The sequence below is a fragment of the Callospermophilus lateralis genome, chromosome 7 (assembly GCF_048772815.1).
Source record: "Callospermophilus lateralis isolate mCalLat2 chromosome 7, mCalLat2.hap1, whole genome shotgun sequence".
In the NCBI taxonomy this organism is placed as follows: Eukaryota; Metazoa; Chordata; class Mammalia; order Rodentia; family Sciuridae; genus Callospermophilus; species Callospermophilus lateralis.
In genome coordinates, this window is record NC_135311.1 from 118,298,213 (window position 1) to 118,313,571 (window position 15,359).

Consider the following 15,359-nt stretch of genomic DNA (forward strand, 5'->3'; position numbering starts at 1 on the left):
GGGCCTGGTGAGCGCTAGGCAAGCACTTCATCACTGAGCTACACCCCAGCCCTTTTAGTGTGCCATTTAGTTTCTAGGTTGCAGAATGATGAGTTGTAATCAAGTTGGAACCTAAGGAAGATGCCGCATATCATTAGGGTCAGCAGTTATCTTATCTGATTGCAAACTGGGCCCCCAACCTCTATACTTTCTCTCAAGAAGGAAGGGGGCGGGGAGGAAGCTTCAGTAAGTAGAACTGAGAAGGATCCATTGGAGTTGGGATCCCGGCATCTTCCTTATCCAGGTGGAGGGGCTCTCCCCTGAGGAGCTGCAGGGTGGTGGTAGCCTCGAGCCCTGAGCCACACTGGATTGTCTGTTTTCTCTTACAACATAACTTTCATTAAACGAATTTAGTCAAATAAGCACATCATGGATGTATAATTCCAAATTGTGATAAACATGCTGTGAAGGAAAGGAACAAAAGTGCCCTGAGATAGTGTAAAAGGGGCAATGCATCTGATCTAGAGAATTTGTGAAAAAAGACCTGAAATATGAGTACATCGAAAGGGGGAGAGATTTTTTTTTTTTTTTTTCAGAGTGGAAAGTAGAAGTTTATTAAAGGACAGCAGAAAAGACTTCTCCCGGAGGAAGAAGGGGACCCAAGAGGTGGAATCCCAGGGGGAGAGAATTTTAGGCAGAAGATGGGTGTGTTCAAAAGGCACCGAATGTCAAAAAGGAGCGTGAGACCCCACTAGAGGGGACGGCAGACCCAGAAGCTGCAGCCTTTTAGGATTTCCCCTGCAATGGGGAAGGCTTTGAAGGTTTGTAAGAAGGATGGTGATGCATGGTCAGGTTTTCAGCTCGGAAATGTCGCTGTGCCTCCAAGTGAAGCGGCAGACCGATCAGAGGGGCCAGGCGAGTGTATCTGGGAGATAACATCCGACCTGGAAGGCCTGGGTCCAGCATCCGGAGGTGGGGGCGGTGGTTCCTGCGCGGAGAACCGAACTGGCCCACGTGGGCCGCCCCGCCCCGCCCCGCTGCGCAGACGCCGCCAGACTCCGCAGTACCCGCCCCAGGCTGGGAGCGTAGCTTGGTGACCCCCACGTTCACCCGGGCGGCGTGGACGCCGCGGCCCAGGGACCCCCGGCCCACAGTGACGAGTTCCCAGCGAACTGGGTCAGACGGAACCAGCGCCAGCCCCGCGAGAGAAGGCGCCTCTAGGCCGTGAGTCCGGGCCCAGATGGAAGGCTTGGGGCCCAGCCGCGGGAGTGCGGGGCGGGAGTCGCAGCCTCAGCCCAGCTGTCTTCTTTGAGGAGACTACGGAAGCATTGTCACTGTCCTCTGCCTCCTAGGGGAGACTCCATCTCCTGCAGGGAGGCCACCAGTCCCCATTTTACAGCAAACTGGAGATCTTGATCCTGGGATGGCTGGGTTCTCATTTTACCATCTCTGAAAACCCGGGGTCCCTAACCCCACCCGACCCCATCACAGCTTCCTTCGTGGCCCCACCCAAGTTTAGGGAAGAGGGAAGATCTCCAGGCACCCTCCCACAAGCCAGAGGGATGGTGGTAAGCCGGTTTACAAAGGCCTTACACTTTCCCTCAGGAACTTCTACCCACTATTGCATGTGGTGAGGGTCCCTGCCACCTATAGAGGTCCTTCTAGTAACTGTTCCGCTTAATAGTACCTCCAACTTTGTGGGTATGTGTGGGTGGGTGCTGAGGATTGAACTCAGGTGCTCTATCACAAAGCTACATCCCTAGTCCTTTTTATTTTTTATTTTTTTTATTTTGAGACAGTATCTCCCTAAATTACCCAGGCTGACTTCGGATTTGCGATCCTCCTGCCTCAGTCTTCCTAGTCGCTGGGATTACAGGCGCGCAAAACCATACCTGGCTCCCTCGCCCTTAATGATCATCGATTCTTCTAATCCTAGCAATGTGTGGTCAGTAGAAACCTTTTGTCAATTCAACCCTCTCATTTGGTGGAAAATGTTTTTTAGGGAAGGAAGAGTAGTGTGGTATACCCTCTCTCCAGGGCCTTGGTGGAGCAAGATGGGCGCAGAGACATAATATAGAAAACATGTACCCAGGGCGCTGGGGATATGACTCAGTTGGTAGAGTGCTTGCCTTGCATGCACAAGGCCCTGGGTTCAATCCCCAGCACCACATACACACACACACACACACACACACACACACAAAAGAAAGAAAGAAAGAAAGAAAGAAAGAAAGAAAGAAAGAAGAGGGAGAGAGAGAGAAAGAAAGATAGCATGTACCAGGACACTGGGAGAAAAGGGGCAAGCTCAAAAGAGAGGTTTATCAGTGAGAAAAGTGGGGGATAGATGCTCTAGGGCAGAAGAGGGAACTAAAGCCAGCTGTTGCAGCCCTGGGCCCACTGCAGTAGCCCCTGTTACCCTTGGTTCCTTCCTAAGTACTAAAATCCCACTGCAGCCCCCTCTCCAATTCACTGGCTCAGAAGTATGTGCTGACACCTGCAAGAGCCAGGCTCTATGTTGACTCCTGGGAATGTGAGGTAGGATACATAAAGAAGGTTCAGATATAGTCAGAGAGCCAGATTATAAACTGCTGTTACAAAATTATTCAAGTAAATAAACAATTCCAGTTGAATAGACAATTACTGACCATAAACCATATGTGCCAGGGATAGGAAATGACGGTGTGTATCCAGAGTAGTAGGAGCCAGAGGAAGACATAATTCACCATTTTGTGTATATTGGGGCAGTGGGGAGAAGATCAGAAAGGCTTCAGAGAGATAGAGATACAAAAGCCTGGTTTTAAAGTACAAAAAGGAATTTACTGGGAAGAAAAGGAGGAGCTTAGTGGGGAGGGGCAAGGCAGGATATTGTAGGCCAGAGGACTAGTGTGAGGAAACTAATGGTGTGTTTTGAGATCTCTGGGCAGTTTGGTGTGATGGGAGGAGCAGAGTGATAAGAGGCAAGTATGGATGGGTTCTGATGGGCCAGATCAAACAGGGCCTGGTAGGTCACGTAGAGGGTTAACAGGAGTTTAGGGATGGCACTCATTGCTGTGAGTGCACCACCACACACATGGAATTTACACTTTTTAACTGGAGGTAAATCAATGAAAAAACTGTGGCAATAATCCAGGTAAGAAATGGTGTGAACCAAGTGGTAGTTAGGAGGAAGAATTGTCACAATTTGGTGACCAATGAGATGGGGCAAGGAAGGAGAATGCGTAGCCCAGGATGCTCCTAATCTTCTAGCTAGAATATCTGAATAGAGAGTGGAGCCATCTAGCTGAGGACACTCACCAGAGGGAAGACTGGTTTGGACATAGAGAATATGAGGAGCCTGTGGTCGATTCAGAATGGATAGCAATTGGATCTAGGCTGAACACAGAATTGAGAGTCACCAACATACAGCAGAGAATGGGGTCATCTGGGGAGAAGTGTGCAGAATGAGAAGAAACTTGCTTCAGAGGACTGAGGAAAACCTTGTGTGGTAGATGGGACAAATGGAGAGAGAGGGGGGAAGAAAACCTTGAAGGGAAGTGTTGCTAGCAGGGTCAAGGGAAGGGACTGAACTGTAGCTAGGTTGCCATGACCTCAGGCCACCCGACCCTGACCTGCTATCGCTCATTCTTCTGATTCCCCTTCACAGACCAGATGTTCGCCATCCAGCCAGGACTAGCCGAAGGAGACCAGTTCTTGGGGGGCCTGTCTCCTGGAGTATGTCAGCCCAAGCTCCAGCCAGACAGCAACTCCAACTTCTTGGAGAGTGCCAGGGATACCAATGAGAATTGGCATGGGATGCCAAGCAAACTGGACCCCATCCTGACAAGGAACGCCTCTGAGCTGCCCTCTGACAACCAGGCCTTCCAGGCTTCTGGACTCCCTGAGGAGGGGATTCGTAGCCCCCCAGAAGGTGCAGAAATTCCTGGTGCTGAGCCTGAAAAGAGAGGTGGTGCCAGCACTATCTGCTCTCCTCTGGAGGACAATGGCTATGCCAGCAGCTCCCTGAGCATTGACAGTCCTAGCAGCAGTCCTGAGCCTGCCTGTGGGACCCCTCGAGGTCCTGGCCCTCCAGATTCCCTTCTGCCCTCCGTGGCCCAGGCTGTGCAGCAGCTGCAGGCTCAGGAGCGCTACAAAGAGCAGGAGAAGGAGAAGCATCATGTGCACTTGGTGATGTACCGTCGCCTGGCACTGCTCCAGTGGATCCGGGGTCTGCAGCACCAGTTGGTTGACCAGCAGGCACGTCTGCAGGAGAGCTTTGACACCATCCTAGACAACCGAAAGGAGCTGATCCGCTGTCTCCAGCAGAGGGCAGCACCATCCAGATCCCAGGACCAGGGCTAAGGGTGTGCCTACATAAGTGTGCAAAAGCATAAGTGTATGTTTGTAGGCATGTATATGGTTGTGCACAAATAAGTACACGATTTTTTGTTGGCATGAATTCAGGTAAGCATGAGTGTATATGTGCTAACATGCAGGCAGGTGTGTATACGCACATGTGAATGAACTTAAGTGCACTGTATGCGCACTTGTGTACATACAAGCTAACTTATATGTATGAGTGAATAAGAGTGAATGCGTATGTATAGCACGTATGTAACAGTAAATTTATATATGCATGTATGGACGGGTACCCAGGAATGTATATGTGCATGAGGGAGGATGTACATGCAAAAGATATGTATGCATATACATGAGTTTGTGTGTGTAGGCTTGTGCTGTGTATGTGAGTGAATCCTTGTTTGTTCAGGCCTGTGAAGGGGTGCATGTGTGCAGGTGCAGGCATGAGAAGTGTCTGTTGGAGACACGTATTTGCAGACGGATTCATGAGCACATGTGTGCAAATATATATTCAGTTGCACCTGTAGGGCATCTACCCATGTCGTCACCCATGGTCTACCTTGGCTTTTTTTCTCCACTGAGTTCCACTGCTTCCTAGAGAGAATGGGCTAGCTTACTGTCATTTACCTGAGGAGTGTGACTGACCCATTCTCTTGGGGCTTCCCAGGCCACCTTTCTTTTTCCTATTCCCTCACTTAACTCAGACCTTGCTCTGATTAGGCTGTTGTCCCTGGTTTTGGCTTTAATTCTGGCCCATCAAGGCACTTTGGCTGCAGTCTTGTTGGGACAGTTGGTGAAGAATGGATATTGGAGGGAACTAGAGAATTATGGCAGGGGTGAAAGTGAGGACAGAGAATGAGATAGGAGACTGTCCCTCTTGAACTCTGACTTTGACCATATGGGAAATGGGGGTGGGGGGGATGACAGTGGCAGAACTCTGAAGAATAGGAGAATTGGTATTATAAAATACCAGTTTCCAAACAACCATACCTCTCCCCTGGAAAAGGAGCTGTTGAAAACCACATTATTTTAAGCTTCTGATGAAAAGGAATGTGTGCTTATAAGCGTACAAGTAACAGGCAAGGTGTTCCAGGGCCATTAGGGAAAATCTCACTTCCCTCTCTGAGCCTCTACCTTGCCATGCCTTTCTGGTTTAGAGCATTGGATGTATGATTGATTTGGTCCATTTCTCTGAAATCAGTTTGTCAGGAGGAACCAGGGTACACAGGGGACAGTGTCAGCCTCACCTCCAGAAGCTCTTAGGATGTTGGATCATACCCCTTTCTGTCACTATATAACCCTTTAAACAGAGATTGAAAGGCTCCATGGAGCTCCAAATGCTTCATGAGTTGGAGAGCTGCTGAGTCTTGAGAACCAACAACTGAGGTAGCAGAGCTCTCTGCTTTGCTTCTGGGAGCCAAGAGAATGCAACACCATGGTGAGCAGTGGCACAAAGAGGGATCACAGGCAGGCGAGTAGTAGCATGGAAGTCACTATACTGCCTCTGTCCTCAGTCTCCCCATCTGCAAAACATGGGAACTTTTTTAGTCTGTCTCTAAAGAGTTCCATCTCTTATAGGTGGTGAAAGATATAGGGAGTAGGCGTGAGAAGTGGATCCTGGGGACTTTCCTCTCTGTAGAGCTTGCATGTTGAATGTGAACTTGGTCTCTGGACCAACACAGGAAGAATAAATTGAAGCAGAGAATTAAAAATTTCTTTGAGTATGTGTTTCTATTCCACCTGTTGCCTGGTACCCTTTTCCACAGTCTGAGGTCATCTTTTGAACAAAGTCCTTGGTTGGAAACCAAGCAGAGAAGTTGGGGAAATACCAAAGAGGAAGAATTCAGACTCCTCTGTCTAGCAATTTTAGGAGCTTCACAGTCTTGATGGAGGAGACTTGGCCTCTCCCCTGAAAACTCCATTTGGGACTGTCCTTGTCCTTTGGACCTGAATGGATTGTGAGAGACACATACCATGTACACACTCACATACTCTGCCTTGGAGTCACCACTGCTGTGGAGTAAAATACTGAGTGAAGATCCTTAGATGGTTCTGAGGCGTATGCAGTTATATTTTATTTTATTGGTGTTGGGAGTTGAACCCAGAGCCTTGTGCAGGCTAGGCAAGTGCTCTACCACTGAGCTAACCTAGTTGTCAGATGTAATTGTAATCCATGCAATTGAATTCAGATATTAGTTGATAACAATTTAGGTTTTATCTTCTACTCTAGAGTAGTTTGCATGACGGTTTATTCTAAAGATTTCAAGGGTTTGGGATTTTTAAAATATTTCATGTTTGGACACAATGCCTTTATTTTTTATTTTTATGTGGTGCTGAGGATCGAACCCAGTGCCCCACACATGCTAGGTGAGTGCTCTACCACTGAGCCATAACCCCAGCCCCATGGGGGTTCAGGATTTAAGTCAGTGGTAAAGCATTGGCCTAGCCTTCACAAGACCTGGGATTCCATCCCCAGGACTGTGTGTGTGAGTACTGGGCCCAGTTTCCAAGTCTGATCTCCCCCAAGTCTGGGGTTCGAGCTCCTGATCCTCCTGGGTCCAGTAGTCACTATAGCTGGCCTGGCCTTTCCTCTCCAAAATACATTATTTTTATAAGTAAGGTATATTAATTTTCTATTGCTGCATAATGAATTGCCCTAAAATTTAGTGGTTTAAATCAATACACATTTTTTATATCTTTTTGTAGGTCAAGAATCTGGTTATCACTTAGCTGGATTTTATATGTCAATCTTTTTTTTTTTTTAATGTTTTCTTAGTTGTAGATGGACACAATACCTTTATTTTATTTATTTATTTTTATGTGGTGCTGAGGATCAAACCCAGTGCCTCACACATGCCAGGCAAGTGCTCTGCCACTGAGCCACAACCCCAGCCCTTTTGTATCAATCTCTTGATCAAGGCATTAGGTCCTGGGCCTATGATTTAATTTGTTGGTACCATTCAGTTCCTTTCAGGCTGTTGGACTAGAGGCCACTTTCAGTTGCTTCTCATGTGAATGGCATTTCAAACACAGCAGCTTATTTTATCAGAGCATGCAAACCAAGAAAGCAATAAGGTGCTAGCAAGTCACAATTTTCTGAAACCTAGCCTCAGAATCGATATCCCCTCAATGTTGCCATATTCTATGGTAGAAGCAGGTTACTCAAGGGGAGGATATTACATAAGGCTATAAATACCAGGAGACAGGGTTCATCCAGGGCCATCTTAGAGTTTGTCTATAGTTTTAGTTTTTCTTTTTCTTTTTTTTCTTTCTTGTAGTACTAGGAATTGAACCCAGGTCCTTGCACATGCTAGGCAAGCACTCCACACTGAGCTACATCCCCAGCCCCTTTTAAATTTTATTTGAGACAGGTCTTGCTAAGTTGCCCAGTTTAACCTTGAACTTGCAAATCTCTTGCCCCATCAAATATGGTCAGAGGGAATGGGTTAAAGCCTTAAAGCCTGGAGTGCAAGGAGGCAGGAAATGAACTGGGAACTGAGGAAGAGTGAAAAGAGTGTGATAATGTTAGGTGGTTTCTCTAGTCCCAGGTGTGGCATTTTAGGGTTCTTTGTAGTGGCTCTCCTTAAGCAGACTGAATGCCCCCTATTGGTAGTCTGAGACCTTTCTACCTGCTTGTTTCCTTCAAGCCTCATTCAAAACTCAAGTGTGTTAGTATCTGAACATAGTAGCAGGAAAAGGTCACAGGAACAGGAAACAGAGCTGAGAAAACCAGCAGAAGTCCAGGCAGTAGAGAATAGTAATTTCTAGTATAGACTGGACCCAGATGTCCTGGATCCTCCACTTCCTAGCTGTGCCTCACTTTCCTTAGCCTGTAAAATGGGAGGCAATCATAGTACTAATCTCGCAGTTATGTAAGAGGTGAGTGACTGTAGAGGGCTCAGACCTGAACCCGGCACATATGAAGTAGTCCATAAATGTGAGCTGTTATTCTCTGACTAGGAGAGGACAAGAATACCCTCAGAGGTAGGAGATGCAGCTGAGCAGTTGTGCTGTATATTAAAAAGCTTTGCTGAAGGGCACCCATGAGTTTAATGGATGATGGTGGTGAAAAGAGCAGAATGAGATGGGCATCTTCTGGGATCTGAGCCAGAACTCAAATCCACACATGCCCACACCCATCAGGCACCCAGTTACTCAGGAACCAGACTCCAAACTGCCCGTGCATGCAACTACGCACACACCATCGCTCACACTCACAAATGCACACTCAGAGACACAGACCATGCACTCCCCACCCTCCAGTCTCAGAAATAAGACTACAGATCCTCCCACCGCCCTGCTCCTCGCCCCAAAGCGGGAGGCTCCGAACAGGTCGATGTCCTAAATGGGTTCCATTCTCATTTACCACCAAATAGATTTGAGGAGACATTTGTTTGGTTGAGCGACTGGCAAGCAGGGGGACAGGGGTGGCGGGGAGAAAGGCCAGGGGCGGAGAGAGTTTTGTGGTGCTAAAGTCTCAGATGTCAGAGCCTGGGAAGGGACTGGTCCCCCAGGTCCTTCCACACATTGGGGATGAAAGAGGGCTCGGGCTTTGAGGTGGGGACTCGGGCGTGGCGGGGGCGCGAGGGGGAGCTCCAGGGCTCCGCACGAGGGAGTAGGGAGAGGGCCCGGGCGGCGCTCAGCTGGTGTTCAGTGGCTCTGGTGGGGGGGCTAGTCCCCCAAAAGCGAAGACAAAGGGGCGGCCTCCCCGGAGCCCAGCGGCACAAAGCGGGGACCGGGCTGGGCGGAGCCCGCCCACTGGCCGCCCGCACCCGACCGCTGATCCGCGAGATCCCGAGCGCCGTTCCCGGCGCCTAATCCCAACAAGCATGAAAACGGCTCGGCCGGCCCGCCAGCAGGCCCTTTGTCCGGACCCCTCGCGGGACAGCTGCAGCCGGGTCCCCTCCCTCTTTTGTGTCTCCTCCTCGCCGCCTGCTCCGCCCTCCTCACCTCAGCTGCCTGCGAGGCCGCGAACCGTCCCGGGCTTTCGCCTCCCACCCTCGGGCGCACAAAGCGGGGCAGCGCCCCTCATCTGGGGGAGGGAGGATTAACCCCGGGGTCTGCGGGAGGGCTGGGGCCGCGGAGGGAAGAGGAGAGGGCTGCGGGTGCTCCTTCCTCTGGAGTGTAGGGGTGCGGGGTGATGTGGGCCTGCAAGTGGGAACATAGACGTGGGACTGGATCGTGGGTGCGTGGGGTACACAGGGAGCGAGTCAGAGGGCTGGAGGGGACCCAGCATTCAGTAGCAGCTCTCAGTAGTAGTAGCAGGAAGTCTCCCTGGACCGTGATGCACCCCTGGACTGTTGTCCGGACCTCTCCGTGGCCTCTCCCAAACCTCTGGCTCCAGCAGGGCCTCTGCCCCTACCCCACCTGCATGTCCACTTGTTCACTGGGCACCTCCATCCAGCTGACTCACCGGCAGCTCAGAATTCCCAGGCCAGAAAAGGAGCTCATTTCTTCCCCATGCACAAAGCCACTCAGGTCATGCCAGTCACTTGGGTGAGATGGGCCTCAGGCCCTCTTTCCTTTCTCCTCATGCCAACCAGACACTAGATCCTGTCCCTACCACCTCCCAGCACATCTGCAGTCCACGCCCTCCTCTGGGGTCCCACTTCTATTGCCTGGATTCAGGCCACTGTCATCTGGACAACTGGAATGGCTCCTGGTCTGGCCATGTACTACAGTGCTCTAGCATGCATCCTCTAGGACAAATATGGCCCCCAAACTCCTGAAAGTTAAGACCTTTCCAGGCTCTTCAGTAGCTCTGGTTGCTTAGCTTGGCTTGCAAAACCATCTGGGGTTGGTTCTTGCACCTCTGCAGGTATAATCTTCCCCAGGGTCTGGTGTCCCACAAGTCAACAAAAACCTTCTTCAAGATCCTTCATGGGATTTTTTTCCCTCTCAAAAAAGGGAATGAAATATTGCCATCTAACCTTGTTCCTCACAGAACCATCTTTCAGAGTCCCCAGATCCAGGGTACTACAGAGCAGTGGATGAATCAAAGACACCAGACCTTCCAGAGGCGATGCATACTGGCCTAACCTTGCCCACACTGGTGCTGCAACATACAAGCCATGATGCTCCTCCAAGCTAATGAGGTCCTGTCCTGCTTAGTCTCCATTCCTTAGCCATTGTGGCTCCAGAGGGCATTCAGGGTCTGTAAAATCCCCACTCAGGCCTCAATGTGCCTGAATCCCCAGGAATGCAGGGCACTTTGCTTTTGTCATAGACTCCTGAGGATGTACAATATCCTCAGAAAACCCCAGAGTCTGCAAGCATGTCTGTGTCACTTTGTTCCCATCACCATTTTCACCAGATACCTCCTTCCTGGCACTGCCAAGAACTGGCCTCTGAGGTGTTCTTCACATCCTCATCTTTGTAACAGGAAATTCATCCATTATACAAATATTTATGCTGTCTACCACCCTTTGCTAGGCACTGGGGACCCAGATAACTCAGACACAGTGACAGCCTGCAGGGACTTCACAGTCTAGCAGGAGTCCCAGACCCAGACAAGGATAATGAGAGTGTAGTGTGATAGTGCTAATAAAAGTCTGTGCATGGTACTACAGAAGGATTTTCTGCAGCATGTTCCAATAGCCATTAAGGAAAATATTTCTATGATCAACCGGGCTTGGGAAATGCTGGATTGAACAATGCTTCTTTCCGGCAGGACTCCTCAGGGCCTGTGTGCTATACCAGTGTGTATTGTAAGTTGGTGTGTGTGTGTGTGTGTGTGTGTGTATGTGTGCATGTGTGTGCATGTTTATTGTTTGAGCACTGAATTCATATTACATATCCTATGTTCTAGGGACCATATCTGGGAAACAAACTGGTGTGGCAACTAGAGAATGGAGAAACCAATTTTATTTGGAGTAGGGAAAAGGATAAGGGAGGTGAGGAACAGGTCAGGAAATAGTTCACAGAAGAGCCTGGAGGATGAAAACAAGTAGGTGAGGAAAAGAGAATCCTAGAATCCTGGTATGGTGGCACATACCTGTCGTATCAGTGACTATGGGAGCCTGAGGTAGGAGGGCTGCAAGTTTGAGGGCAGCCTGTGCAACTTAGTGAGACCCTGTCTCAAAATAAAATTTAACAAAGGGCTGGGGTTGTGTACCTCAGTGGTACAGTGTCTCTGGGTTTAATCCCCAGCACCACACATACAAACTAAAGCATCCTGGGAAAAATGAGGGAAATTTGACCCAGGCAGTCACAAGAAACCTGTGGGTGCTGAGTGCTTTAGAAGCAGGGCTCTCTCCCAGAAATAAAGGACTTTTTTCTTTATATATATATATATATATATATATATATATATATTTTTTTTTTTTAATTTTTTAGTTGTAGTTGGTTGGACACAATACCTTTATTTTATTTCTTTTTATGTGGTTCTGAGGATTGAACCCAGGGCCTTGCACATGCTAGGCGAGCACTCTGCCACTAAGCCACAACTCCAGACTGATAAAGGATTTTTTCCCCTAGTACTGAAGATCAGACCCCGGTCCTCTTATGCATGCCAGGAAAGTGCTTTACCACTGAGCTATACCCTCAATTCATAGTATTCTTTCTGAGCTGGCTATTGTAGCATGGAATAGGACTTTATCTGAACAAGTGTTAAGAGCTAGACCTGAGACTTCATATCATTTTGTAAGATGCTGGTCAGTGTAGTAAGTTCAGTCAAATATTCCCACTTGTTAAGAGCCAGACAGGGGGCTGGGGTTGTGGCTCAGTGGTAGGGTGCTTGCCTAGCATGTGTGAGACACTGAGTTCGATCCCCGGCACCACATAAAAATAAAAGTATTATGTCCAACTACAAAAAAAAAAAAAAAAGAGTCAAACAAGTCCCCGTTTTCAAGACCTTCACATTTGGGTGTATCTCTGGGCAATAATGGGGACAAACCTGGAACCCCACAGTCAGTTGTCTTTGAAGAGAGAGGATTTATGTCAAGGTTGTTTTATTATGGGAGCCACCAAGACTCCCTCAAAAGATCCTCCTGAGCACCTCGGTGCTACACAGCCACAGGGTGCGGGTAGGGCTGGGTAGTGTGCCTCGGTGCCTCATTGTCCTCCACAGTTTCCCAGACAGGGCTCAGACTGCTGGCATCATGAAGATCTGGACCTCAGAGCACGTCTTCGACCACCCATGGGAAACTGTTACAGCAGCTGCAACGCAGAAATACCCAAACCCTATGAACCCGAGTGTGGTTGGAGTTGATGTGCTGGACAGGCATATAGATCCTTCTGGAAAACGGTACAGCCACAGACTTCTCAGTTGCCTTCCATTGTGAAGTCTTTTATTGGTATATGTGCAAGAACATTCTGTAGTTGATCCTGTAGAGAAAACAATGGAACTTAAACCGATTAATATTTCCTTTACAAATATGATTTCAGTGGATGAGAGACTTATCTACAAACCACATCCTCAAGACCCAGAAAAGATTATTTTGACTCAGGAAGCCATCATCTCTGTGCAGGAAGTCAGCCTTAGCAGTTACCTGGAAGGACTGATGGCGACCACGATATCTTCCAATGCTAGTAAAGGCCGAGAAACAATGGAATGGATAATACATAAATTACATGCTGAGACTGAAGAGTTGACGGCTTCAGCAAGAGGAAGCATAAGGACACCAATGATGGCGGCAGTATTTATAGAAAAATGATAAAGTCAGTATAGAATATCAAATCCCCAGGTCTCTCTAAGCAGACAGTATATTTATTTGTTATTTTAAAAGTACAACTGTATTTTAGGTAGAATTTTTTTTTCCTAATAATCTGGAGTACGGCTATGTGACTTTTGATCAAAACAAAAAGATACAGGGCTTCTAAAATCCAAGGGATCATCTGAGGTTAGTGTGGCTTAAAATGACTAATTTCTAGGGTTCTAGTATTTATGTGAAATTTAACAATTTTTTTAAGTACTTGGAAGAAATGGTTATTGACATTGAGTCTCCTTAAAATAGAATTTTAACACTTTTCAGTCATTGGAACTGTATCTGACTTTGGACCAATCCCAGAGCCAAGCAAGCAGAGCCTCTCCCCATACATACATACTCACCTTGCTAATACAGACTAGACCAGCCTGCATGGGGGAACTGACTTTAAAATGAGAATTTGTGTAGTTTTAAAAGACATTAAATTGTATAAAATAACTTGCTCTGCTAAAAACCACAGTGTTTTGATTTGGAATTTTAAATGATATTTTTGGAGTAAAAATCATCACTAAGTCTAATATATGACTCCAACATAAATAATAGTATATTGTATTATAGAGTACTGTGTTGATTTGCCAAAGTTTTATAACTTAGTAAAGTTATTACCTTCCTTAGACTTGTACTTTATGATTTAGCATGCTGTACCATGCGTGGGTTGGTTATATTAACTAAAAAAATAAAGTCATTACCTGCAAAAAAAAAAAAAAAAAAAAAATCCTCCCTGCTTAGTGTCACTTGAATTTGGTTCTTCAAGTGCTTGAATCCTAACAACATGGGTTAGGTCCAGAACATGCAGGTGTATATGTGCAGGTCCAGGTCCTGATGGGTTTCTTTAGGGCTTATGTCCTGGAATGATGGTCTAGTCTGAGGCAGAAGACATCTCATGATTGCCCTTTGTGTAACCTTGCCTTTCTCCCATCAGCATCTCTTCTGGCAGCCATTCCTTCCCTTGGCTCATCCTTAGTCCAGTCTCATCCTCAGGCTTCAGCATTGTTATGATTGTATTCATATCCTTCCCCATGTCATCTCAACTCTAGACAGCCCTATCCATACCTCCTCAGAACTTCTCCCCATTCATAGGGAATTCTCAGGTCCATCCCAGGCCACGTTCAATGCCAACCCCCACCCCCCCACTCCTGCCAATTTCATTCTTACTGTCTTTCATGTGTTATTCCTGTCCCATGGCCAGCTCATGCCTATGCAATTCTAGGCACCATCTTTCCCAACTCCTTCTCTTTTGCAGCCCAAACCATTGCCTTAACCACAACAGGAAAAAGGAGGCAAAGACTAAGAAGGTGAAGGGACCAGGAGAAGAAAAGAGCAATCCACAGAGCATTCACTTCACGCCAGGGTGGACAATACTCTAGGTCCTTTATGTGTGTTAGCTCATTTGATCCTCACAAAGTCCCTAGGAGGTAGACACTATTATGAATCCCATTTTATGGATGAAAAAAATAGAGGCCCAGGGTGTTGACCAACTTGCTTAAATTCACATAGTTGCCAGGAAGCAGGGTAAGGATTCAAACTCAGGCAGAGTGGATGCAGAATCTGTGCTCTCAGTAGCTCAAACTCCACATTGCCCCACATCTACTCCTACCTTCCTTTATAGCCATCCTCATTTCCTCCTACCCGGAACCCGTCTCACTCCCTTTACCATCCAGGACTGAACATGCTTTTTCCATCCCATTTCCTTCAAGCCCAATTTTATCCTTATTCCTCATCAACACCTCCTTCAATCTTTGAATCTTCCCCATCCCCTGTTCCTTTTTTAAAAAATTAAAATTTATTTATTTGCAAAAAAAAAAAAAAAGAAAAGAAAAATAAAGGTATTAAGGTATTGCTTTGCTAGCAAAGGAGAAACAAAGGGAACTCTTCTCTCAAAGGCTGTGCTCATTCCCATTTCCCTCCTCCTCCTTGTACCTATTAGAAAAGGGGCGTTAGGGCCTGTTTTGGGGCTCACTAGCTTGTGATCCAGAGATAATCTCATTCACTCTTTGGATTCAACCCAGGGCTTTATGCATGTGAAGCAAGCACTCTGCCAACTGAGCTACATCGCCAGCCCAAATTCACTTATTCTTTAAGAAGCTTAGTTTCCTGGGCTGGGGATGTGGCTTAAGCGGTAGCATGCTCGCCTGGCATGCATGTGGCCCAGGTTCGATCCTCAGCACCACATACAAACAAAGATGTTGTGTCCTCTGATAATTAAAAAATAAAAAATATTAAAATTCTCTCTCTCTTTAAAAAAAAAAAAAAAAAAAAAAAAAAGCTTAGTTTCCTTACCTGTTAGAAGAGAGTAAGAAAGCAAGCCCATCTACTTTACAGGAATGATATAAATATCAA

General features: G+C 47.3%; 2 protein-coding genes across 3 annotated transcripts; both read left to right on the forward strand.

Annotated features, from left to right (window-relative positions):
• The first annotated feature begins 1,046 nt into the window (after positions 1 to 1,046).
• C7H1orf216 (chromosome 7 C1orf216 homolog) lies at positions 1,047 to 6,010 on the forward strand. Of its 2 annotated transcripts, none has more exons than XM_076862972.2 (3): positions 1,047 to 1,203; positions 1,779 to 1,924; positions 3,623 to 6,010. In XM_076862972.2, the coding sequence occupies exons 2-3, from the start codon at positions 1,918 to 1,920 to the stop codon at positions 4,315 to 4,317; spliced, it is 702 nt and encodes a 233-aa protein (XP_076719087.1). In that variant the 5' UTR covers positions 1,047 to 1,203; positions 1,779 to 1,917; the 3' UTR covers positions 4,318 to 6,010. The 2 variants fall into 2 exon arrangements, with proteins under 2 accessions (XP_076719087.1, XP_076719088.1); XM_076862973.2 differs by having other exon boundaries at positions 1,799 to 1,924.
• A 6,403-nt stretch (positions 6,011 to 12,413) lies between these two features.
• On the forward strand, positions 12,414 to 12,968 carry LOC143404893 (PRELI domain containing protein 3B-like). The gene is made up of 2 exons (XM_076863164.2): positions 12,414 to 12,579; positions 12,646 to 12,968. Exons 1-2 carry the CDS (start codon positions 12,414 to 12,416, stop codon positions 12,966 to 12,968), a joined length of 489 nt encoding a protein of 162 aa, XP_076719279.2.
• The last annotated feature ends 2,391 nt before the right edge of the window (positions 12,969 to 15,359 follow it).